General features: G+C 45.6%; 1 protein-coding gene and 1 pseudogene across 3 annotated transcripts in view; one reads left to right on the top strand and one right to left on the bottom strand.

Moving 5' to 3' along the window:
- The window catches only part of ITGA9 (integrin subunit alpha 9), a 369,289-nt gene that overhangs the window by 8,208 nt on the left and 336,726 nt on the right, over nt 1-24,355 (bottom strand). For all 3 annotated transcript variants that reach the window (XM_034956118.2, XM_034956120.2, XM_034956121.3), the window contains exon 27: nt 7,274-7,393. In XM_034956118.2, coding sequence (XP_034812009.1) covers nt 7,274-7,393 — 120 coding nt within the window. The remainder of the gene's footprint in view (nt 1-7,273; nt 7,394-24,355) is intronic.
- On the top strand, nt 7,388-23,294 carry LOC117979624 (NADH dehydrogenase [ubiquinone] 1 alpha subcomplex assembly factor 4-like; annotated as a pseudogene).

Genomic DNA, 24,355 nt, shown 5'->3' with positions numbered 1-24,355 from the left:
CATAAAGTTTAAATTATGGCTCCCAGTGTCTGCTAACATCTCAGCTTTGGGAAAGCTGATTAGGATCCATTTCAGAATTTGAAGAGCAGTCTGGTTAGCTTGGGGCCCTCATTGTGGATTTTGTGTCAGAGCTAGGGCCTGCTGCCGCCAAGCATGAGAGGATGCCTGAGATGCCAGCAGATGGGCTTTCTTGAAGGCCGCCAGGAGCTGCACAGGGTCAGAGGCAGATGAGGGGCTGGTCTGGCTGAGCACATCAGCAGGGAGCCTGGAGCTCAGCTCTGGAAAAGACACTTGCTGACACGATAAGGGCTTTCTGATTTAGGTAAACAGTAGCACCACAGTGCATGCGTAGGTGGGGCCAGGGGCTGGTGGCACAGGCCAAGTCCTGCTCACCTTCAGGGCTTTGCTGAAGCTGATTTTCCTAAAGGTCTTCAAGACTAGGTGAGGGCTCTGTTGTTGAGGCCAGGCATGGTGACTCACACCTGTAATCCTAGTAGTTTGGGAGGCCAAGGTGGGTGGATCACTTGAGGCCAGGAGCTCAAGACTAGCCTGGCCAATATGGTGAAACCCTGTCTCTACTAAAAATACAAAAATTAGCCAGGCATGGTGGCGCACACCTATAATCTTAGCTACACAGGAGGCTGAGGCAGGAGAATTGCTTGAACCCGGGAGGCGGAGGTTGCAGTGAGCCAAGACTGCACCACTACACTCCAGCCTGGGTGACAGAGTGAGACTCTGTCTCAAAAAAAAAAAAAAAAGAAAAAAAAGAAACAGACTAGGTGAGGGCTGTTGTTTATTTATCTTTGTCCCTTTGCCCAGGGCCTGCCACCTAGTAGGGACCTACTACTCTTTGCCTAGTGAAGGTGCTGGCCATCTTGCAAGCATAAAGCATGCAGACCTTCAGGCTTGTGTGGTGCTGTGAATGCGGCGGCATGGCCAGCTGCTCTGCTCAGCTTTCAGTACCATGTCACGATTCACGTTTATGCAACACTTTTGGGAACAACCACTTTTGGCTCCGGAGCTCAAGGCAGCAGCAAATGACCATAGGTAGCAATGCCAAGAGCTACTCTAGAAGGACATTCAAGAGCCACGGTTCTGTAAAGGGAAGAGGACTTCAACACTGTCCCCACCAACCGCTGTCTTCAAAGGCCCTCAGTGAAGTGGGCAACCGGTCAGCAGTGGCAGCTGGGTAACACTCAGTGGCTTTCCCCTTGAAAGGAATGGAGGAAATTACATATGGAATATGGCAATAAGCCGGAAACATTAAGACCTCCCGTATAAGTCAAATATGAGGCTGGAGTTTAGACCATCAATTAACAGGTCTTTGGGTTACTGCACCGTACTGTCAGTGTGATACCGAATCACTATTCACTACACATAATGTATCATTCTTAGGTTGTAGACATGGGAATCAGAGTTAACAAGAGGTCTGTAGTTGAAGTTCTAGAAATACGTAGGTCTTTAAAATAATCCTACATTTCAATTGCCCTTTTAACCTCTTATAAAGTCTTTTGAGACTTTATAAATAGTCTCAAAAGTCATAGTTAGCCTTTTGAGAAAAAAATTTTCTTCCCTAAAGAAATCCCCTCCACCAAGCCCCTTATCACATTACAACACTGCCTCAACAGACTGCACACTCTGACATAAATGCTGCACCAACATTTTCTGTTTGCCTCCTCTTCCCCAAAGGAGTTCAACTGTGATTTTATCTATGACACTATGGGAGAGAGATGAGGTTTCATCTACTTTAAAATAGAACAAAACTTCTAGTTAGGCGAATTTTTGTTTGTAATAGTGACTTTTAGGGAAAAGACACGGTGGCTCACACCTGTAATCCCAGCACTTTGGGAGGCCAAGGCAGGCAGATCGCTTGAGGCCTGCAGTTCGAGACCAGCCTGGCCAACATGGTGAAACCCCATCTCTACAAAAAATACAAAACTTAGCCAGGCTTGATGGCAGGCACCTGTAATCCCAGCTACTCAGGAGACTGAGGTAGGAGAATCTCTTGAACCCAAGAGGTGGAGGTTGCAGTGAGTCGAGATCATGCTACTGCACTCCAGCCTGAGTGACAGAGTGAGACTGCCACAAAAAAAAAAAAAAAGAAAAGATTTTGCCCATATTTCAAACATCATGTATGTGACAGATAAAAGACAGCCACTAAGGCTTTGCCACTCCTCCCATTGAGAAGCAGGGTCTATTTCCCCTCTCTTGAACCTGAGCTGGCATATGACTGCTTTTACCAACAGAATAAATGATGCTATGCCAGCTGTGGGCTAGCATTTAAGAGAACTGGCAGCGCTCTCTTTCAGCCTAAGCCACCACATAAAAAGTCAGACCATCTGCTGGAAGAACCACATGGAGAGGCCCTGAGTCGACATGGAGAGGCCCTGAGTCGACATGGAGAGGAAGAAGGACTTGACTGAATCCAGCCTTCCAGCTGTCCCTACCAAGGTGCCAGGCACGAGAATGAAGCTGTCTTGGACTCTGAAGACCAGCTTAGCCACCAGGTAAATGCCACTAAGTGACCTCACTCAATGTCATGTGGGATGGAAGAATCACCCCGCCAAACCCTTCCTGGATCCCTGACCCAGAAATTTGTCAGATGTAATGGTTGTGAAAAGCCACTCAATTTGGGGGCAGTTTGTATGCAGCATAGCTAACTGGTATGATACAACAGCCTGCAATTCAGGCAGCAGCAGCACTAACAACGATGAAATCCTGCAGGAGCGAACTCCTTTGGGGTGCCTGCCTAATTGTTTTCTTTTCTGAGAGTCTCCTCCCCAGTATCCCCTAAACCACCATCCTGCATCTTTCTCCCCCACTAGTCTCCGTGGGAGACATATGACCCACATTGGGCCGGGTGGATTCTCTCCCTGCCAACTCCCTTCCTCCCTTCCACAGTTGATGGGAGTAGACATTTGACTAGAGCTGGGCCAGGCAGATCCTCTCTCCCAGATATGTGGGACCAGGAATCAGAGGTGGCTGATCATTCTGCGTCTGTGGCTAGTAGTCCTTGAGATGCAAGTTTGGAGGGGCTGGAGGCAACTATCTCCCTACAATGTGTAGGGAAACATAGAGAAAGCTGGTCTGCGGTGGGAAAAGAATGATGCGGATGTGTAGCCAAGTAGAGAGAAGGGGCTTCCTTCTGTTGACCTTCCTTCTGCTGGGTGGGGGCGACAGGGAGTGAGGCAAGCCCAGCCTTGTCTCCTAGCCTCCTCTAAGCACCACTCACTCAGAAAGCCCAACACCAAGCTCCTCCTCTTGCCAAACTAATTCGAATCTTGCCTTCCCCACCCTGATTAAGGGCACCCATCCTTTGTCTGAACTTATCTTAAGGAGAGACAGCTATTCTTTTTTTCTCCCTGACCTCTCAAGTCCAACTGGTCAGCAAACCCTGCCTGTCCTACCTTGACCCATGGCAATGGCCCTACTCTTGCCCCCACACTGTCCCTAGATCTCTCTTTCCTTTTAGAGACAGGGTCTTGCTCTGCCACCTGGTGCAGTGGTATGATCATAGCTCACTGCAACTTCAAATTCTTAGGCTCAAGTAATCCTCTGGCCTTGGCCTCCCAAAGCACTGGGATTACAGGCATGAGCCACTGCACCCAGCCCCAGATCTCTCTCTCGACACAGATCTGGTCATGCCACCACTCTGCTCACAGACCTCCCATGCTCCCCCTTTGTCCTGGTTAGCAGTGGCCTTCACAACTGTGGCAGATGGTCTTGCTGCAGGTCAGTGACTGCCCTGACAAACTTTACAAGCTGCTCTCCACAAACCCTGCTTATTTTCCCACCTCTTCCTTCCCTCTGGATGGAATCTTCATCTACCCTTCCCTGCCTGGAAAACTCAAACCACACTCAAGGTCAGACTCGAATGACACCTCATTTATGAAATATCCCCTGGCTTCTGTGTGCTAAGCGCAGTGCTAAACATTTTCCTTGCATAACCTCTACATACCAAACTAGAGGTGATGGTCTCCTTTTTACAGAGGAAGAAACTGAGGGTCACAGAAGGTAAGCAGCCCCCTTAAGGCCTCATGTCAGGCAAGTGTGAGAGTCAGGATTGCTGCCCACAGCTGTCAGCCTGAAAGCTGCTCTCATCTACCACACTGTTCTCTGTGACCTTTTAATCCTCCCTCCTCCTTGGGGGCAAGGGAGGGGGACTCATGGCACCTTCTTCTCAGTTTCCAGAGCAGTTACTGCGCAGCACTCACCACCCTCCATTATGCCTGCAGGTCTATTGCTAGGTGGTGAGGCGGTCAAGTGCAGGGAAGGGCACAGTTATTGCTGCATCCCAGTGCCTAGTCCAGGCAAAGCAAGGACTGGGGCAAAGTAAGCGTTCGAGAAATGTGAGCCGAAATGAGATACTGCTCTGGGTTGACTAGCAAAGCTGTTTTGACCCAGGTGGCCTCATTCAACAGCCTCCTCAAAGCTTTCCTGCCACCCGTTAGTTATGGCAAGCCCTGGTCTGGGCACACGGTGTGTCCCTGGCGGCCGTGACTGCCCTCTCCCTCCCAGTCTGTGGCAGAGGGCAGAGTCTGCCTTCTCAGGTCCTGGCTCTTTGGATCCCACACAGCTGGGTGACCTCAGGGTTCTCCCCACCCATGACAGCATCTCCTGCAACCATGCTTTCTTTAAACAAACACAGCAAAAGCAAGGCAAAGCAGGTGGTGGGCTGGAGGAGGCAGGGGCTGTGCAGAGGAGACAGGACACCCCTGAGAGGCAGAGCCAGGTGGGGCGGCCAGAAGGAGGGCATGCAGACTACAAGGGGAAGTGGGGCACGGCCACAACACTCCCCTCTCTGTGCCCTGTCTGGTTCCACACACCCAGCCATAAAGGACACAGCTCCTCTCATTTTAAGAGCCCATATAAAGGCAGAAGGAAGTCACATACACACACACACACACACACGCGCATGCACACATACCCACACACACTCATGCACCAAAGCCCTCAACTCAGCAAGAAGCCTTGTCTTTTCAGATGCCAAACACTGAGCAGGCTTTGTTCTCCACCCACAAACCAGAGGCTGTCTCAGCAGGAAGGAGTTGGAGTTGGAGAAAAAGGAGAATTAAGAATCTATCTGGCGATGTGGATTAAATAAACAACAAATTGGCAGATTGTTTTTAAAAGGTAACATCCACTATTGGCAAACAGACATTTCTAATACACTGCTTGTGGGAGGGTGAATTGGTATGACCTTTCTACAGGGCAAACTGCAATAGTAATAAAAGGCTTAGGCCAGGCGGGGTGGCTCACGCCTGTAATCCCAGCACTTTGGGAGGCTGAGGCGGGAGGATCACCTGAGGTCAAGAGTTCAAGACCAGCCTGGCCAACATGGCAAAACCTGGTCTCTACTAAAAATACAAAAAAAAAAAAAAAAAAAATAGCTGGGTGTGGTGACAGGCGCCTGTAATCCCAACTATTCAGGAGGCTGAGGCAGGAGACTTGCTTGAACCCGGGAGGGGGAGGTTGCAGTGAGCTGAGATCACTCCACTGTACTCCAGCCTGGGAGACAAGAGCAAAACTCCATCTCAAAATAAAAAAATAAATACAATTTTTAAAAAGCTTAAAATATACACTCCTTTTGATGGCAATTCTATTTCTAGGCTTTCAACCTAACGACATAATGAAATATTTGTGCAAATATTTGGCTCCAGGGATATTTAATGTGGCACTGTTAAAAGAAGTGTGAAACAGAAGCAACCTAAATTCCAGTATCAGGGGACTGGATGAGTAGACTGCAGACACTCTACAGCTTTAAGATGTGCTGGAAACGTGCTTTGAACAATATGGAAAGATGTTCACAGTACTGTCTTCGGGGAAAAATAGGTATACGTTTTTCCCAGATTAATAAATCAAATCCAGGCCAGGTGCGTTGGTTCACACCTATAATCCCAGCACTTTGGGAGGCTGAGGTGGGAGGATAGCTGGAGGCCAGGAGTTCAGGACCAGTATGAGAAACATAGTGAGACCCTATGTTTACAAAAAAATAAAAAAATGAGCCAGGCATTGTGCATGCCTGTAGCCCCAGCTACTTGGGAGGCTGAGGCGGGAAAACAGCTTGAGCCCAGGAGTTAGAGCTATGATTGTGCCACTGCCTTCCAGCCTGGGTGACAGAACAAGACCCCATACTTAAAAAAAAAAAGGAACCCACTGCTTTTAAATTTAGAGGTACTTCACCTGAAAATATGCTGAGTATATTACTGTAAAATTTAACTAATACACTATTCAAAAATAAGTTGATGTTATGAGAATGCCTGGTCTATATCTATATATGCAGAGAAAAAGGCCAAAATGAGGCAATACTATGCTCATCATGGTTATTTCTGGGATGTGAACTCCTGGTGTTTTACAACTTTTTTTGGTAATTGATATGTTATGTTAGGTCAATACATACATATTATTTTGTAATCCCAAAGAAATTAGTTGTCTTATTTTAAAATATCCATCTATAATACTCTAAGAGGCTGTTTTCACCTACATCTGAAATTTGTAATTCTAGAGAAGTATGGACTTTGGTGTCAGGAAGTTGCAGTTATGGTCCCTGGTGCTGTTTTGGAGCTGGGGACACAGTGGAAACAAGGAAGAGACAGACCTTCATCAGCTAAAGCCTCCAATACCATTACTGATGAATAGAGAGGCTCTGAAGGAAAAGGACTCCGGGTCTCTGAAAGGAGAGTGTGAGGCAAACAAATCATCCTAGACATGGGGATGAGGACACCCCTTTCTCCTTGAGAGAGTGATGCTTGAGGCAGGACAGGTCTGCACCCTGGGCCACCTCCAAATGAACTACCATGAGGTTGGGAGAAGTTATGATGAAGCTACTCTGGACTGTAGCCCATCTCAGTTACTCAAGTTTTCTGGTCAGAAATCTTCCTCACATTCCTTAGAGGAAAAGAAGGAAGAATTGTTCTATAGTTCGCCTTCTGATCTTTTTTAAGCAAATGGGAAATCGCCCCCTCCTGGCAGTTGCTCCCCAGACTTCTGTTTTGGAGTTAGGTTCTCACCATCCTATGTTAGGGCTCTAAGGGAAGGTAAGAGAAGAGAGAACTGAGACTTTTGCCTTCACTCTGAAGTGGTCCAAATCCTCAGTTGTGAATGGCCTCAAGGGGAGCCAAGATTCCACTCCCTGCCTGAAGGGTCACTGTCCTTCGCTGTACCGGTGCCATGAAGGAAGCTCTAACAGGATACTCCTTCTTCCCTGGAAAGGCAGGAGAGCTGGGCATCTATGAGTGGGGACCCCAGGGGGACCTGCAATCACCAGACTCACCTTCCAGAGCAGCACGGCCAGCAGCAGGAAGATGAGGATTCCCACCAACAAACTGATGGCGATGATCCACCCCACGACGTAGCCACGGGGCTCCAGATTGTGCAGGGCCTCGAAGACCACCTAGGAGGCAACGCAACAGTGAAAACATTTCCTTTTTTATTTTTTTTTTGAGACAGAGTCTTGTTCTGTCACCCAGGCTGGAGTGCAATGGCACAATCTCGGCTCACTGCAACCTCTACCTCCTGGGTTCAAGCGATTCTCCTGCCTCAGCCTCCCAAGTAGCTGGGATTACAGGTGCCTGGCTAATGTTTTGTATTTTTAGTAGAGACAGGGTTTCACCATGTTGGCTAGGCTGGTCTCGAACTCCTGACCTCAGGTGATCCACCCACCTCGGCCTCCCAAAGTTTTGGGATTACAGGCATGAGCCACAGTGCCAGCTGAAAACGTTTCCTAAACAGAAGTGCGCAGAGCATGATGGAGCCCAGCCTGGGCTTGACATTTGGAGAGAACTACAGAGAAGTATCCAGACTGTTGTTACTAATAAATAAATACATAAGCTCCGCTGAACGATTTTCTGGTTGCAAACTGATGGATTTTTCACTGGCACCTGAAAAGGCACTTGAAATCCAAGCCCTAGGTCTTGAAAGGGTTGTAATGACAACAACCCTGATTTAAATATCATGAAGTGAACAAAAGTGTACTGAAAAACTTAGAGGACACACTATGTTCTTGATTCAGAACAGATAACGACAATGGACCTTTTGTTTCAGCTTTGAAACAAAGAACACAGGAGTGCTCTGCATGTAAGGCAGCTCTTCTTTCCAAGTGTTCAGCTCAATGTGTCACTTAGAGGAATGATTTGATTAATGCCAGTTTCCCCAGTAGACTGTGGACCCCACTAGAGTTAGGACACAGTCTGTCTTGGGTCTCATGGTAGGGCCTAGCACATTGGAGAAACTCATTCGAGAGGCTGTACTGTGGTTTCCCATGGGAGCCATAGCAATTGGAGCCCATGTTCCAATGAGGCAAGTTTTCCCAACTTTTCCTGAAACCCAGTGGTATGTGGAACTGGCTCATATCAGCTCATGAGAGGCAACTGTGCATCTCTTCCTAACTCCGTACCTAGTGACATTGCAATGGCAGTTTGAAATGGGCTATGGTGGGAGTATTTGGCAAACAAATCAGGGCACCCCGACCCTCCTGCCAGAGAACTGATTGTTAAACATGTATCAGTGCTCACTTCTGATTGTCCCCTTCGGCTCTGCTTTATCCCCACTGGTCACAGGGGAGTTTGGTTTTGCAGAATTCAAAGCATCTATTGCGTCTTCTGCTACCAAATAACCCTCCCCAATACACCACTGTCCCATTTAAGCTCCTCACTGCAAAAGACAAAAAAATCACAGCTCTGGGCAGTCATTCTCTCCTTTGGCTCCAGACAGGCTGGCCAACCACAGGTCTTTCTCCAAGCTTTGCCATCTCTTTGGAATGTCCATTCCCCTTTGGGAAAGTCTTTTCTAAACCTAGTTCAATCCTCTGTCAAGAAGCCTCACTGATCGCTGAAGCCCACTGGTCCAGCCCCTTGCTCAAGCCCAAGCAGTGACTGGGCACGATACTGATGTTATAATGCCTAGCACTGCTTATTTAACCTTTTTAGGGCCTGGCTTCCATCCCTCTCTAACACTTATTGAATATTGTCTGTGTCAGTTCTATGCTTTTTTTGCAATCTCTTGTCTAAGTCATACAACAGCCCTATGAGGTCTTCCACACCCATTTTACAGAGGGGAACATGGAGGTCCAGAGAGGATATTTGCTCTGGATTGTGTAGTTCAAATGCACAGTCACGATTTGAACCCAGCTCTTAGCCAACCCCAAACCCCCAAATCTGAGCTTGTCATCACCACACTGCAGTGCCTAGTTGACAGTGGCCTTCTTTATAGGCTACCTGTCAACTGAATGAATTACTTACTGGCTCTTCCCTGGTGATAAGGAAAGAAAATGAGACCACCTCTACTTCATTGCCTCCATTCCCGCAGCTGGGGTAGGAGAGTGTGCGCGTGTGCCAGGGGATGAGGCAAATGGACACACAGGCCGCCACAGTTTCTGAGCCTCAGTTTTCTCATCCGCAAGACAGGAGCAGAACAGTGCCTTCCCAGAAATTGAAAAGGGGTAATGCACACAGAGTCCCCAGCATAGCATCTGGCACAGAGTCCGCCCTTGACAAATGGAGTGTTCCTGTTAGCATCATCGTAGGGAGTTTTTTTTGAGGTTGTGCATGGCTGGCTACTTTTTAGTTTTTATTTTATTTTTTGAGACAGAGTTTCTCTCTGTCACCCAGGCTGGAGTGCAGTGGTGCAATCTCAGCTCACTGCAACCTCTGCATCCTGGGTTCAAGCAATTCTTGTGCCTCAGCTCCCAAAGTGCTGGCATTACAGGCATGAGCCACCACTCCCAGCTCTTTTTACTTTTTAAAAATTACTTATTGAAGTCGAATATACATAGAGAAAAGTATAGGTATCCTAAGTGTACAGCTCGCTGAATTTTCACATACCAAATGCTAAATGCATGTGTGTAACCAGCACTCAGATCAAGAAACAGAAGGTGACCAGCTCCCTAGAAGCTCCCTTCCCCCTTCCTTCCAGTCCCCACCCCCACCAAGGATGTCTAACAGCTTGGATTAGCATCACCTGCTTTTTTGGGTCCTTGCTATAAATGGAATGATGCTGTATGAACTACAGTACCTGGTTTCATTTCTTTTCTCTTTTCTTTTCTTTCTTTTTTTGAGACGGAGTCTTGCTCCGTTGCTCAGGCTGCAGTGCGGTGGCGCAATCTCAACTCACTGCAACCTCTGCCTCCTGGGTTCAAGCAATTCTCCTGTCTGAGCCTCCCAAGAAGCTGGGATTACAGGCGCATGCCACCACACTCGGCTGATTTTTGTATTTTTCATAGAGACAGGGTTTCACCATGTTGGCCTGGCTGGTCTCGAACTCCTGGCCTCGAACTCCTGGCCTCAGGTGATCCACCTGCTTCAGCCTCCCAAAGTGCCGGGATTACAGGCATGTATCTGGTTTCTTTCTCTCACTGTTATGTTTGGGAAATTGCTCCAGGCTGTGGCATGTCCACTCTCACTGCTGTACAGTATTCCTCTGTGTGGACATACCACTATTTATTTATTCATGCTATTATTGATAGGCATGGAGATTATTTCCAGCTTGGGGTTATTAAAAAGAGCAATTTTCAGATAATAGGCAATTCTCAGGGAAGAACATTTACTGGTAGGAGGTGGTAGGACAGAGTGGGCTCTGAAGTCTGTCATCCTAAATCCACTATTTTCTATCTAGTTCAAATGAGCAGCTCTCATCTTTAAAGGCAGACAGACTCATGTCTTTGGGTTCCTGCCCTTAAAAAGCTGTGGATCAAATCACTTCCTGCATTTGGAATCTCTCATGGTGTCTTGTACAGATGAACTGTGAGGAACTGTTAGGAAAGATGGAGAGGGAGGAGCGCTGGCTTTAATCTGGTCCTGGTGCAACCGTAGGCAACCACCTTTCTCTTCCTCTGTGAAATGGGGGTCTGATAGGGAAATGTGGCAGTTCTGTGAAAGCACCTGGGTGTGAGAAAAGTCTGCTAAACCTTATTGTTGACTATGAATCAGACTGAGACACTGAGCTCAGCGGGGTTAGCTGTAAAGCCCAGCCCCCTGTGCTAACCCAGATGGCTTCTTAGGGACACTGAAATCTGCATACCAGCAAAGCCACGTTGGAGGTCTGGTTTTGTGGACACAGAGGTTAAAGTAGCAGCTACAGTTTAGTCTGGCAAGTTCCACAAGAATGCCCTGTCACTTCCCCGGAATGTGGGCTTCATCTCTTATTATTTTTAGGGATGCTGTTCATCCCCTTGGATGCGTGCTCCATGCTTTGGCAGAGCCTGTTCTCTCACATCACAACTCTCAAACTCATCTGTGAGTGATGAGCTGAGTGTCCTGTAGCTCTAAGAAGTCATATCTTAGATTAAAAAACAAAACTCCAAGGAAGGAACAGCAGCATGGACGACATGGAGAGGCAAGAAGCACTGATGATCAGGTCCCGTCATCACCACCAATGAGCTGGGTGATCCTGGTTAAGCCCCTACACCTTTCTAAACAACTTTTCTCTCCATCCTCTTGTTTCCATCCCAGGTACCTCCTGGCTCACATCTCGTCTTCTCTCACCAGCACTATTTCAGGAGGCTTGGAAAGGCCTCCTTGCTGATAGAGTTGTTTTTCTAAGGCACAGGTTTCATCATGTCACTTCTCGGTTTACAGTATCCATGACTTTCCTTTAGGCTGAGCATCTAATTCAGGACACCAGGGCCTTCATACTCTGGTCTCCTTCCTGCCTTTCCAGCTGCTCCCAGGACACATATTTACATTCTAGCCAGTTAGAGGCCTCTCCTCTGTGGTCCCCAGCCTCTCTGCAGGCTGCTCTTGCCTCCTGGAATGCCCTTCCATCCTTGTCCATTTGACAAGCTCATTATTGCTCATCTGAAAATGTTCATACTTGACCAGTCTGGCCAACATGGTGAAACCTCGTGTCTACTAAAAATACAAAAATCAGCCAGGTGTGATGGTGTATGTCTGTAGTCCCAGCTACTTGGGAAGCTGAGGCAGGAGAATCACTTGAGCCCAGGAGGTGGAGGCTGCAGTGAGTCAAGGTGGCACCACTGCATTCCAGCCTGGGTGAAAGAGCAAGACTCTGTCTTAAAAAAATAAAAAATTAAAAAATAAAATAAAAATGTTCATACCCTTTGATCCATTAATTCAGTACTGGAAAACTTACTCAAAGGAAAGAAATATAAAATACGGAAAAAGTTTTATGCTCAAAGATGTTCACTGCAGAATTATTTATATTGGTACTAAATTAGCAATATCCTAAGTGTCTAACATTAGGGCAATAGATAAGTAAACTATGGTCAATCACAAAATAGAATACCACAGAACTATTAAAAATGATGACAGTAAAGCTGGTTGTCAAAGCATAATTTTCAAAAAGTTAAAAACATGATTCTCATACAAATATATAGTGAATACGTGTCAAAGATTTATTTAATTTATTATTGAGGAAGTCAGCAGGGTGGCAAAGCTAGTTTTAAAAAGACCAGAAAAAAATGTGTAGACACAGGAAAAAAATTACTGAAATCAGATTACTAAATCAAATACAAAACTGGCTAATACCCTACAAGGCAATAAATTCTAACCTTTGGGATATTTTCAGTCAAACAGAAATCATTTTTATCTTTACTGGCAAGAGTCATTTATAACTTACCAGCCTTCTGTAAGTTAATAGGTAACTTTACAGAATTTGGGCCCTCCACCAGTGCTTCTCAAATTTTACTGTGTATAAGAATCACATGAGGAACTCTATTAAAATGCAGATTCTGAATTAGAGTCTAGAATGGGGCCTGAGAGCCTAGATTTCAAATAATCTCCCCCATGATGCTGATGCTGCTGGTCTGTGGACCACACTTTGAGTAGAAAGGGGCGAGGGGATGCTCCAGTATGACACTGAAAGGATATGTAATCATCTTTTTGCCTGATTTCCAAATTTTAGATACTTTTGAAAACATAGTAATAATGTGGGAAAATGATGTTTATTATGCTAAGTTAAAAAATCAGAAGATGCTGGCTCATGCCTATAATCCCAGCACTCTGGGAGGCCAGGGTGGGAGGGTTGCTTGAGCCTAGGAGTTCAAGATGAGCCTGGGTAACATAGTGAGACCTTGTCTCTACAAAAACACAGAAATTAGCTGGGCATGGTGGCATGCAACTGTCGTCCCAGCTATTTGGGAAGCTGAGGCAGGAGGATCATTTGAGCATGGGATAGCGAGGCTGAAGTGAGTTGTAACTGTGCCACTGCGCTCCAGCCTGGGTGACAGAGCAAGACCCCGTCCAAAATAAAATAAAATAAAATAAATAGGTTGGGTATGGTGGATCACCCCTGTAATTCCAGCACTTTGGGAGACCAAGGCGGGTGGATCAACTTGAGGCCAGGAGCTCAAGCCAGCCTGGCCAACATGGCGAAACCCCGTCTCTACAAAAATTAGCCGGGTGTGGTGGTGCACACCTGTAATCACTTGAATCTAGGATGTGAAGGCTGCAGTGACCTGAGATTGTGCCACTGCACTCCAGCCTGAGCGACACAGTGAGTCTCAAAAAAATAAAATAAAAAATAAAAAGATTATCTAATACATAGAAGACTTCAGCTTTGCAGAAATACAGTAGAAACCCTTTAAAGTAAACAGGTGTTTTTTTGATATTATGAATATTATTTCTCTTTTCTACTTTTTACTATTTTTTAAATTGAGCATTTTAAAGGCAAGTAAAACCATTTTATTTTTTTAAAGGAGAGACTCTGCTCCAATATCTGCTTTCCCAAGAAGCCTGCCTTACTCCCGTTTTCAGCAGAATTAATCATTCTCTGAGCTCTTGGAAACATAGTGATTTTCAACCTCCTATAGCATCCCAATGTATACAATGGAGCTTCTTAGGTGGGCAGCTAGAACCCAGCCTACTCAGCCCCCATTTGTTTTTATTTTTTGGAGACAGGGTATCACTCTGTTGCTTAGACTGGAGTGAAGTGGTACAATCTTGGCTTACTATAGCCTCAACCTATACTATAGCCTCAATCACTTGAGGTGGGCTCAAGTGATTCTCCCACCTCAGCCTCCCAAGTAGCTGGGACTACAGGCACACACCACCACAGCCAGCTAATTTTTATTATTATTATTTGTAGAGATAGGATTTTGCCATGTTGCCCAGGCTGGTCTTGAACTTCTGGGCTGAAGTTATCTGCATGCCTCAGCCTCCCAAAGTTCTGGGATAACAGGTGTGAGCCACTGCACCTGACCCAGCCCCTCTTTCTAAGCCCTGTTCCTCCCTAATCTGACCTCAGCAGCCCTGAACAAACTCAAGGGAACCCATGGCTCCAACAAAACAGAGTTTTAAAACCAAAGCTGTATATTTCAGAGTCCCAGTTCTAGGTCCTTCTCAATCTTTAAGGTAATGATAAATCTTCCTGTCTACGGACTCCAGTAAACTGTGATTTGTATACAATAAAGACATGAATGCATGCATTCCTGTCACCTGAACCAAGGCACTGATTCATTATATGATTCATGAATATACAAATTAATACATTCAACATCATTTCTGCTATAAAATCAGATGAAGTATGAACACGACTCAGTTTGCAACAAAAGAGATGTGGGATTTGAAGTGGAGTCTCTGAGTGTGATTATTTTCTCTCTCCTTCAAAAATATATTTGCAAATGTTATATCTTTTGGGGGAGTCCTGGCCATCCATCCATCTGTCCATCCGCCCATCCACCACCTATCCATCTGTCAATCAACCTGCCCATCTACTCTGTCCATCCGTCTGTCCGTTGTTCCATCCATCCATCCATCCATCCATCCATCCATCCATCCATCCATCCAGCCAGCCATCCAACCAACCAACCAACCAACCAACCAACCAACCAACCAACCAACAAATGTGTCTGCAGTATCTCCTATGTGCTAGACATTGTGGAAATTCATTGATGAATGAAACAGGCAGTCTTTGCTTTCACAGAACTTCCAGCTTCTAGAGACTACTAGTCAATTAGAAAAATAAATGCAACATTATAACTGTGGAAGTGCTACAAAGGAGAAGTTCATGATGATAAAAGATCCTCATGATAGAGGCATGGGAGTGAACAGAGTTCCCTGAGGAGCCATTTGAGCTGAAGGTGAAAGGACAAGCAGAAGTTTACCAGCTAAACAAAGGAGGGAAGATCATTCCAAGGAGAGGGAACATGATGTGCAAACCCCCTTTGGCATGAGTGAACTTGGCAAGGGTGAGACACTGCCATTGGCCAGTGGACTGGAGCCAACAGGATGAACAAGAAGCAGCAGGAAGATGTTCATGATATGCTGGAGAGACAGGAGCCGGAGGCTGCAGTAAGATCTCCATGCTTTACCTTAAGAGGAATGAGAAGCCACTGGAGGATTTTGAGCAGGGCAGTGATGTGATTTGCATTTTGCAAAGTACACTGCAAAATGAATCTAGGTCAGAAGAGATAACTGAATGTGGGAGTACAAGGAAAAAGCCCCCGTGAGAGGGCTGCGGGGGAAATGGTTTCCCCAGGTTAGATCCATGCTTTCAGTAAGAAAGGAGGTGGTGTGAAAGGAGAAGATTGACTGAGGAGGAGGAGAAGTCTGCTGGTTTTGGGGGAGTGGCTGTGAGGGTCGTAGCAGGCTGAGCTGGGGAAGGCAGGAGCTCTGGCCAGTGAAGGGATGGCTGATGGCCTGGTGCGGACCCTGGCTGGAGGGCTCACACACTGGACGCTGACTAACAAAACAGACGAAAATGAGGAGTATGAGGATCTGTCTCAAGGGGGCCTCTGAGGAGGGCAAACAGGCCTTTGAGACAGGTCCAGACACTGGCACCCTGCCTGCTTCTGTAGAATTTAACGCACCTGAGGTTGCCAAGCTGGTGTCATGGAGTGGCCAGAAGCCAGCTTCCAGTCTGAGGCAGTGGGTGAACCTAAACCACACTATTTGATTCACTTCTGTGTTTCTGGAAACTTTTATGTTCTGATCAATGCAAATATGCCTACTGTAACAGCTGGCAATGCCCATGTCTCCACAAGGCCTGAGAATATGATCACAATGGCAGTACATCTCACCCAGGCTTCTGCTGGATGGAGGGCTTCCAGAGACGGAGGGACAGCTCGGTCAATACCATCCAAGAGGAGGTTCAACTCCAGACCTAGGCCAGCTGAAGGTCAATGACAAGGGCAAGATGCTCTCTGCAGTCAACATCACACACTTGTCTCAAAAGAAGGAAGGAATTTATATAAAATAAGAAGTGGAAAGAGAATAACATCTGCGACAGTGAGATGACATTTCCACCTGATTCTGATTCCATCTAATAGCCAGTACAGGTGTGGGGGAGGGAGGAGGGAGACAGGGTGGTTGGGGCTGGAATAAATGTTTTCAGCAGAACCATGCCTCAGATGGCTCTCAGAACTCAGCCTAGAAGGCAAGCCAGTTCAGAGGCACAGGGAGACTTACGGAGACGACATAAATGAACAGAAAATAAACTGTACATTTGGCAAGACTGGCACTGTAAGTCTGTGCTGTGATGAACAGAGATGTCAAACATGCCCCATGCCTGCCAGGTGTCATGTTTCCAAAATCCCTTTCTCTGTCAGAGTTTGCAGAGGAATGAGCTGGGCTTTCTAATTCCTGTTACTGGTAATGGATCACATTTGTAGAGTACTTACTATGCACGAGGCACCATGCTGAGAGGTTTACTATCTACTACTACCCATAATCCTCACATTGCTCTTGAGAGAGAGAGGGATGGAGCTCATTTACCTCAAGCGATGGAGAATCCCGAGGAGTCTTCATTCTCCCCTTGACTGCACATCTGTGCATCTAGTTAAGGACCAGGACACAATGGGAAGAGTTCCAAAGCCAACTGACCACCAAATAAGTCTGAGCATGATGTGCTCCTGAGGCCATTAGAGCCAAGGGTCACTCCTAAGACAGAGGGTCAGCTGTCTACCACCCAGGAATGCGATTCCTCCCACCTGCTCTGTGTGTGGGCTCTGGGCTACAGGACAGCACAGGCCAGAGGGGTAAGGGGTCAAGGGAGACTCAGGGCTCGCCAACAGGCAGAGCTGTGGCCAGAAATTCCTCTTCCACTGACCGGCTGTGGGGCATCCAGCAGGCTCCTTCACTCCCGGAGCCTCTGTTTCAACAGAAGATGGAAGTTGTAGTGCCTAGTTCACAGGGGTGATGTCAGAGTGACAGGAGGTAATCATAGCACATGCCTAGCACTTCACAGGAATTCAGCAGATTCGAGCACACCTCACACAATGAGGTCATTCATCTTAATGGGACACGGACACGCACACTGAGCAGAGCACCCAAGCTCTGAGTGCAGAACATTTCCATCTGTGGCCAAGACTCGGTTCTCTGCCCAGATCCTTTTGGGTCCCCTCTCTTGATTTGGCCTGCCCAGCCCCCAGGTTTGTCATGCCTTCACTTCTAGAGGCCTGCCTCACTTTTAGAGGGTAAAGTGGCTTGGGGTTACTACCTCTGGAACAGCCCCAACCAATGACTGGCAGATACAGGAGTGTGAGACCCCAGCTCTCCTGCTTCCAGGCAGGACCAACTCCGAGGTCAAGATCAGGGTGGAGCTAAGATGGTCCCTAAAATCTCACCCTTGCTTCCCTTCTCCTCTTTCCTATCCTGTCCCATTTATTTCTGGGTCTCATTAGGAGCATCTCCCTAAATAAACTGCTTACATGATGCCCTCATCTCAGGGTCTGCTTCTTGAGAATCCAGCCCAAGACACCAACTGACTTCATCTTGAATGCCTGATCTTCCTTGTCCACGTGGGAAATTCCTTCAATACTTGTTCGGGGGTCACTCCTTCTGTGAAGCCTGTCTTGACCTCTTCAGCACAGATACTCTGGGCACGTATGCATACAGTGCTGCAGGGGTGTGATGTGTGTGCACGTGTGTGTGTGTGTGTGTGTGTGTATGTGTGTTGACCTGTTTGGGGCTGTGGAAGTCTTGAGGGTAAAAATTTCATCTTGTTCATAGTTACTGGGGTTATAACTAGCATCTAGTGAAAGCCTCTGATGGACTGGGCAACCTTCTGAGAATACAACTTTCCATAGCAGTGGCTTCTTTAGAGCCCACGGGTCCAGTGAGGGGGTATGGAAGCCACCAAGAGGGAGTTCCAGGAACCTCACCCCTGAGTCAACCAAAGCATATTTCAATTTAGAAATGGGTTCTGTTGCCTAAAAATAATAATGATGATGATCATACTCATGATGATGACTGGAAACTTTGATTTAGAGTAAACTGACCAGGACTTGAGGATTTGGGGAGAAGGAGGCTCATTTTTCATGTGGTTCATCTCCTTGGCCATCTATTTATGCAATGACAGCCACTATTAGCAGAGTGCCACCGTGGATATGCTGTGCAAGGGGCTTTGCATCGAGATGACACTGGATCACTCCCAGCCCTCCAGGATGAGCATTCCTTACGTGTGAGTGGCACCGGTCACCGCACCTTCACTGACATAGACATACTGTCCACTTGCTCTATCTCCTCTGCCACCCTGACCTCTTGCCAGGTGAAAATCGCAGCCTTCTAACCAGCTCCTTATTTCCACCCTTGCCCCTAAAATCCACCATCCACACAGTGGCCTATGATTTTTAAAGAACATACATTGGATCATGCCATTCCCTGCTCCAAACAGAAGCTTTCAATGGCTTTCCTTTGTAACTGCCCAGTGGTGTTACCTGGCATGGACCCTGCCTAGGTCTACCATGGTTCTCTTCACTGCTAACCAGCTTCCTGTTACCTGGTCTTTCAGTGCCTTGAAGAGGCCAAGCCTTTTGGGGCTCCATACAGCTCTCCTCCCCAACTGAGACATTCTTCCTCATGCTTGGCAAGCAAATTCCTTCTCATCTGCCAGTCTCAGCTTCCTTGGAGAAACATTCCTCGACCCCCAATCTAAAGCAGGCTACTCCCTGGGGACTAACCTCAACTGGAAATAGAATTCTTGTTTGCATCCTTGCTGACTGCTGCCCCCTCGGCCAGCTCTGGGAGGGCACGGATCATGTCTCTTTTGTTCCCCATTGAGTCCCCAGTGCCTAGCACAGTGCCTGGCTCTTAGCAAGCCCTCAATAAATATTCATCAAACAAATAAGCAAATGATGACCATTAGAAAATATGACTCGTGTGTTTGGAAAACTATACCATGAGTTTTCTCAATTCTTGATGGTCAGAGCTTAATTCTCACATGTGGGGAGGTGGGTGAAGAGAAAGAACTACTCACCACCCACTGCTGATGGCATAGGATGGGGGCGGTGATGACCCTTCAACAACCCTCCTCTTCATCCTACATCTCAGCATAATGTGAGGTTCAAGGGGGGAAAGATTCTGTTGTCACATGGAACATGATTGTAACTATAATTGGTCACATAAATGATAAATAACAAGTCACAGTCTATTTCATGACAGTAAAAGCGGTAAACTTTGCCTCTAGAAGCAGTACACCAAAGGAATGGTAAGTGGCATTTTTTTGGAGTAATCTTGCTTGCCATGTTGAAAGATGCCTCTCTGGTTGAGATACCAGGCTTGCATCTTTGGTGGGGGCAGTGTTAGGGAGTGGTGTGAAGGGGCAACTCACATGTGGGCAGGACTGTGGAGGGGCTGTGCCACCCTGAGCAGCAGCTATGCACCAGCCCTTCTTCTAGGAGCTTCATGCTGGTATCACTGAACCTTCTCAGCAACTCCAGAAAATAGAAAGGTTTCTGCCTGACTCCAGAGCACGAGGTAGAGAGAAGCCAGGGATAGCTGTGTCCAGTGTCCAGGACACCATGCCAGACTTCCTGCGCCTGGACGCAGCCTATAGCCCTCAGGTTTCCAGATCCCTCTGATTTTTGGTCTGGTTCTCCAGCCTTCCAGCGCAATTCTGAGCACTTCCACTGGATAGCCTTCGAATCCATTCTGATTCTGCTGAAATGAGACAGAGCCAGTCTTTCCAGCTGGCACCAAAGACCTCAGTCTGGTGCATGCTCCATATGGCAGCAGCTTACCGACTCATCTGTGGACTTACAAGTTTATCATGTATTCTGCTATTTGAAAATATCAAGAAAATAGCAAGAATTCATGCACGCTTCTCACACAGACTGAGACGGGAGTTTGAGGGGATGTCTTGCAGTAACAGAGCTGATTCCATAAAGTCTTGATTTGCCTTGGGGGAGTTTCTGGCTTCAGGGGTCCTTTCCTCTTCTGTGGGCCTCAGTAACCAATTCAGGGATCAGAGAAAGCGCCTTCACCCCTCAGCCTCACCTGATAACTTTTTATGGCTGCACGAAGACAGATGAACGTCTCCGGAGCCTACTCATTTTCTTTCTGAAGGCCTTCTCAGAGATAGATTCCTTTTCTTTCTGCAGGCCAGCTTTCCAGGGCATGATTAACTACGTTTCTCCTGTTCTTCATCTTTATAGTTTCTGTGGGCCTCAAACAACACTTTCTGCATTTTCCCCTCTCACCCCCTAATCACTCCCTGAAAGGTAAGTAGAGTTGGGTTGAAGATGAAATTCAACATGTAATTGGCACCTCTCAACCAGCACTTTGATTCTGCAGTCACACAGGTCTCACATGGCATTCTCAGGTTTGGGTCTGTACAGAGCCAGGTCTGGCTGATGTGGCTGGTCCTAGAAACATGCTAACACGCTCCCTGAGAAACGCCCTGGAGCCTGTCATTAGTGAACCAGGCAAAGCCTCAAGAATCTATGACATATTTCTAGTTAATTCACCCAAATGCTGTGTAAAGCACAACTTGTACCATGGCATAAAAATAAAAGATATAAAGAATCACAGGACATGTGCGCATGCTCCAGACGCCCTGGAGGCTTCCTGTGCCAGTGTTCCCACATGTGGCATAAACCTGAGGGCATCATGTTATGAGACGGGGGCTGCAGTGATTCGCAGGATCAGGCATTTCAACTGAGAGAACCGAGCAGAATGGGAAATCAGCAAGATGAAGCCCTCTCCTGCTCCCAGGCACCCCTCTACCAACAGCCTCCTGTGAGAGCAGATTAGTCTCTATCCAGAAATTAAGGGAGAGATTGCTCATAAAGATGACAAGCTGCTGTCATTTCTAAAAGATGTATATGTTGATTCCAAAGATCTTGTGTCTTCCGCGCAGGTAAAAGCTGCTGAAACACATCAAGAGCCAAAGGAATTCAGATTGCTGAAAGGTCACCACTTTGATATGATAAAATATTAAGAGCATTCCCAAAGGCAAAATTTCCATTGTAGAAGCACTGACACTTCTTAACAATCACAAACTTTATCCAGAAACACGGACTGCTGAGAAAATAGCGCAAGAATACCAATTAGAACAGAAAGATGTGAATTCCCTTCTTAAATATTTTGTTACTTTTGAAGTCAAAATCTTCCCTCCTGAAGACAACAAAGCAATACAATCAAAATGAAGAAAATCACAAAAATTTCCTATGTGTACTCCTCATCCCTCATCCTGACTATTTTCTCATTTTTGGCATATTAAATTATGTTAATTACCAAATGTTTAATGCTCTCATTGTGAGAGCATAGTCTTTTTTTTTTTTTTTTTTTTTTTTTGAGACGGAGTCTCACTCTGTCACCCAGGCTGGAGTGCAGTGGCGTGATCTCAGCTCACTGCAAGCTCCGCCTTCTGGATTCACGCCATTCTCCTGCCTCAGCCTCCCGAGTAGCTGGGACTACAGGCACCCGCCACCACAACCAGCTCATTTTTTTTTTTTTTTTTGGTATTTTTTAGTAGAGACAGGGTTACACCATGTTAGCCAGGATAGTCTCGATCTCTTGACCTTGTGATCCACCTGCCTCGGCCTCCCAAAGTGCTAGGATTACAGGTGTGAGCCACCACGCCTGGCTGAGAGCATACTCTTAATATGTATTGAGCTCCCTGACTTTTCAAGATTGCCATGGAATATATTTTGTTTTCTTTTAATTTGGTTTAGGCATATTTTATATGTACATGTCAGCATGTCTAATCAGTACATCTGCACCTTTATTATAAGTAAAAGAGTTAATTTGCTATTTTAGGCACATCATACCAACTCTTAAATTGGTCAGATGACCCCTTGGGAAATGTCCTGAATCCCTCATTTAAGTTTTACTTTCCAAGTTAGGTGTTTAGTTCATTCTTCATATGTGATAGTGAAAGTAAAAGCTTTCCTGACTCGTAAGGCTGACATTTTCTTGTTAGGGAAAGAGACTCGATAGCAAGGTAATCTAACAGTATTTCCCAAATAAAGGCACACAGGAGAAAATAATGAATCAATAGAATCTAATTAAAATTACTACCCTAGGGAATAAGAAGTATTGAGGATTTATTTTATTTTGAATTGGTTTTAAGTATGGAATAATCATCTTTACAGTTATAAAAAAATTAGTGTTTACAAAATGTTGGGCATTTCTGCTTTGACAAACAAACAGGTAAGTCTCGTGGCCTTTAGAGGCAGGCAGCAGTAGAAACTTTCCAAAAAGTAACAATTTCTCTGGATTTAACATGGAAATAGAAAAATTTAAAGAATAATTAAATTAAAAAACCATGGTAAATGAAATGTGGTGATTATATACAATTTCGGATGTTAATGCTAGTTGAAAGAGAGAAAAAATATCAAGTAGAAGCAGAGGACAGGATCATTGGAAGGGACCTGAGAAATTGCCGCTTCATCCATTTTAGCACACTTACTAGCATGGCATGTACCAATATTAGGATATTGAGTGAGTGTGTGTGAGTTTAGCTCTGCCTAATATATTACTGCTTGTGGGATCTTTGGGAGACTGTATCCTCTTTGAGATTGAATTTCTTCTATAAAATGAGCATAATACTACCTTACTTAAATTTAAGGGTCATCATGAAGATAAATGAAACAGTAAAGTACTACAAAGGACCAAGCAAATATGAATTATTTTTTGCAGTGGAGAAACAAGCGCCCGGTGAGAATATATGACCTAAGGTTCTGTAGTTTATGACCTAACCAGGCCCAGAATGAAGTTTTTCATATCCTAGTAGTGTGTTTTTTCTGTTTTGCCAAAAAACAGCATACCTCAGAGAAGGAAAAAAGTGTGAATTGTGGGTATATTGGGGTTATCAGTGTGCTTCTGAGGGAAGACAGGCATCACTACTTCCCAGAGATGCCCTGGAAATGATATAGAAAATGCTGAAGAATTCAACGTGATAACAGAATGAGGCATTTGTAGTAATGCTGAGAACAGAAAAATGGACTAAGTGGAAAATTTGTTTGCATGTCTTTGAATGTAGATTTGTTATGTGAACAAACTACCTAGTTTATTTTTAGTTCAATACAATAATTGTTTTAAGAAAACATGAAATAACTACTCAATATAAAATGCATTTTAAAACTCCTATTAAAAAAGATCACAGGAAAATTGCTTGATTTCTCCATCAGTTAAATTTACCACTGTGCACACGTTATGTGGTTAAAAATCTGATTGTTTTCCTCCCCACTCGATACCAAATGCAAGTACATTTCCTGTTCCTTCCAAGGCCATAACAATTTGGTGCCTAATCTAAAATCTTTGAAACTTGCCTAATTTAAATTTGGTGGCGAGGCTCTATGGAAATTCCCCTTCAGACTGATAGTTGACAGAAGGCCAGGCATTCAGAAGAATCACGCAGGGAAGAACGTATTTGTTCTAAAAAGGCGAACCTTCCCACTCAGAAAAGATTTTTTTTTTTCCTGCCAGGAAAATTGAGAACAACAGATTGTAGAACTTCATTGTAGCTCATGGACTGAAAAGGCAAAGTCATGGAAAGGAGGGAGAAGGGGCATTGTGGAATTCCCATGTGTGTTAATTTTTTCTTAGGAGTGCTAAAAAAAAACTCTCAGCCTCTTCCCAAGAACTCTTGATAATGAAAATATCACCATAGTGCTCAAAATGGAACAGTAATTAATGGAAGTGGTATTTTGGGGGAGTATAGATGACTTGGAATCCAAAAACGAGATGTTAAGCAACATTTTCCTGGATCCCACAGTCTAGTCCTATAATGGAAGGCAATATGCCCAGTGATTTTTTTTTTTTCATCTACACAAGGGATTCCACGTGTAGAAAACCTGTTAGCTATTTCCATTAGCTTCCACTTATTAACACTGTGGTTTACCAGAACATTCTAAACCTCTCATGTTGGGCATGTATTTCATTCTATAAAACTTTTAAACCAGAACTATGACAATGAGCAGGGAACCACTTTTCTTTTTCACTTTCCCAGGTGGAGGTCTGAATTAGCAGTTAAATGGCCAGAAGGCAGGGAAGAAAAGGGAAACGCCAACTCCAAATATCTGACCTGCCAGAAAAACTGACCCTAAGTAGTAAATGACCCAGCATCATTCCATTTGGTTTCTATTATTAAAATTAGTGCCTGGCCTGAGCCAACAGGTGGAGGCTGCAGTGAGCCATGATTGCACCACTGCACTCCAGCCTGGGTGACAAAGCAAGAC

The sequence above is a fragment of the Pan paniscus genome, chromosome 2 (genome assembly GCF_029289425.2).
Source record: "Pan paniscus chromosome 2, NHGRI_mPanPan1-v2.0_pri, whole genome shotgun sequence".
Classification (NCBI taxonomy): Eukaryota; Metazoa; Chordata; class Mammalia; order Primates; family Hominidae; genus Pan; species Pan paniscus.
Note: the sequence above shows the minus strand (reverse complement) of the source record. Positions and strands in the feature narration are given on the sequence as shown.